General features: G+C 61.9%; 1 protein-coding gene across 1 annotated transcript in view; it reads right to left on the bottom strand.

Moving 5' to 3' along the window:
- The window catches only part of PTSG_11765 (uncharacterized protein), a gene marked incomplete at both ends in the record, with an annotated part of 23,117 nt that overhangs the window by 11,178 nt on the left and 10,472 nt on the right, over positions 1-1,467 (bottom strand). The window contains one exon of the mRNA XM_004997586.1: positions 78-1,455. Within this exon, the coding sequence (XP_004997643.1) occupies positions 78-1,455 (1,378 nt within the window). The remainder of the gene's footprint in view (positions 1-77; positions 1,456-1,467) is intronic.

Raw genomic sequence — 1,467 nt, 5'->3', positions numbered from 1 at the left:
TGTGTGCTGATGTGGACGACGGCCGGCTGCCCGAAGACGTGCAGCTGCGGCACGTGCTTGGGCAGCGAGCCCGTGACAATCTGCAGCGGTGTCTTGCCGTGGAGGGAAGGGCGAGGCATGTTGTTGAGGATGTGCAGGGCGTGGTTGCAGGCGAGGCTCCAGTACGATGCGTCAAGGCCTGCACCCGTGACCATGGCTCGCACCATGTCGGAGAGGGTGCGCACCTGTCGCTCGACGATGCCTTTCTGCGCCTGGGTGTACGGCGGGGACTGCTGGTGCTGCTTCAGGTGCTTCTTGACGATGGCCTGGAAGTCAGCTCCGAGGAAGATGGCATCGGAATCCGTCTGGAGTGCTGTTGTTGTGGGCGAGATGGGGAGCTTGGTCTCGCGCAGGAAAGACTGGAACGCGGCAACTGCGTCCTTCTTGGCGTTGAGATGGACTGCATGCAGGAGCTTGCTTCCCTCATCGACGATGACGAGGCTGTAGCGCTTGCCCGTGGGTGAGTCCGCGGTCCAGTCGACGATGTCGGCGTGGATGCGCTCGCCGGGCACCTGTGTGCGTTCCGCGTGCTTGCTGACGCTGTGACGAGTGCTCTTGGTCACTGCGCACGTTGTACACTGCTTGCTGCTGATGGCGTTGCAATCATCGATGCCCATCAGCTTGCAGTACTGCTGCACGTCGTTGTCGTTGCGGTGGCCAAGTACCTCATGCATCGATGGTGTCTGCACCTTGCTCTGGGCTGCAGGAGCTGCTGCGGGTTGCTGTGGTTGCTTGCAGGCATCGGCGGTGAGTCCGTGTGCTGTGGGTGGACCAACAGCAACAATGGGCCAGCACCGGAGGCTGTTGCGCTCCTTCAGCTTGACCTCGGCTCCGTGGCTGAAACGCACGTAGTGCCCATCAGCGCCATCACGCTGCGAGTGGCCCGTTGGCCTGCCGCTGCTGTCCCTGGTCAGACGACCGAGGGCGATGAGGTTGGCCTGGCCCTCGGGCACGTAGAGGCACTCCTGTAGCACAATCTGCATCGTAGCTCCGCTCGTCGTGCGTGCATGCAACAGCACAGAGCCAACACCGCGCACGGGCACACGTGTGCCGCCAAACGCAGTGATGTGGCGTGGATGGTGCTGTTGCAGGTGCGGTGTCAGCTCCACGAAGGCGTCCTTGACGAAGGTGAGGTGGTGTGAAGCACCCGTATCTGCAAGCCACGTGAGTGGGTCATGCAGCTGCGTGGGTGTAGTAGCTGTGGCAGCGACGAAGGTTGCTGCGTCTTGACCATGTTGATGCTGTGCCTGTGCAGTGAAGCCTGTTGCTCCGTTGTCGCGTTGCTTCTTGCGACACTCTGCTGCACGGTGTCCATACTTGCCACAGTAGTGACAGTTGCCACGGAAGCGGCGCCCCTTGCCGTTGCTGTTGCCGTTACCGCCGTTGTTGCGTCCCTGGCGTCCGTGGTTGTTGCTGCTGTTGGAGAAG

Source organism: Salpingoeca rosetta, assembly GCF_000188695.1.
Source record: "Salpingoeca rosetta unplaced genomic scaffold supercont1.3, whole genome shotgun sequence".
In the NCBI taxonomy this organism is placed as follows: Eukaryota; class Choanoflagellata; order Craspedida; family Salpingoecidae; genus Salpingoeca; species Salpingoeca rosetta.
This window is presented reverse-complemented; position numbering and strand designations above follow the sequence as displayed.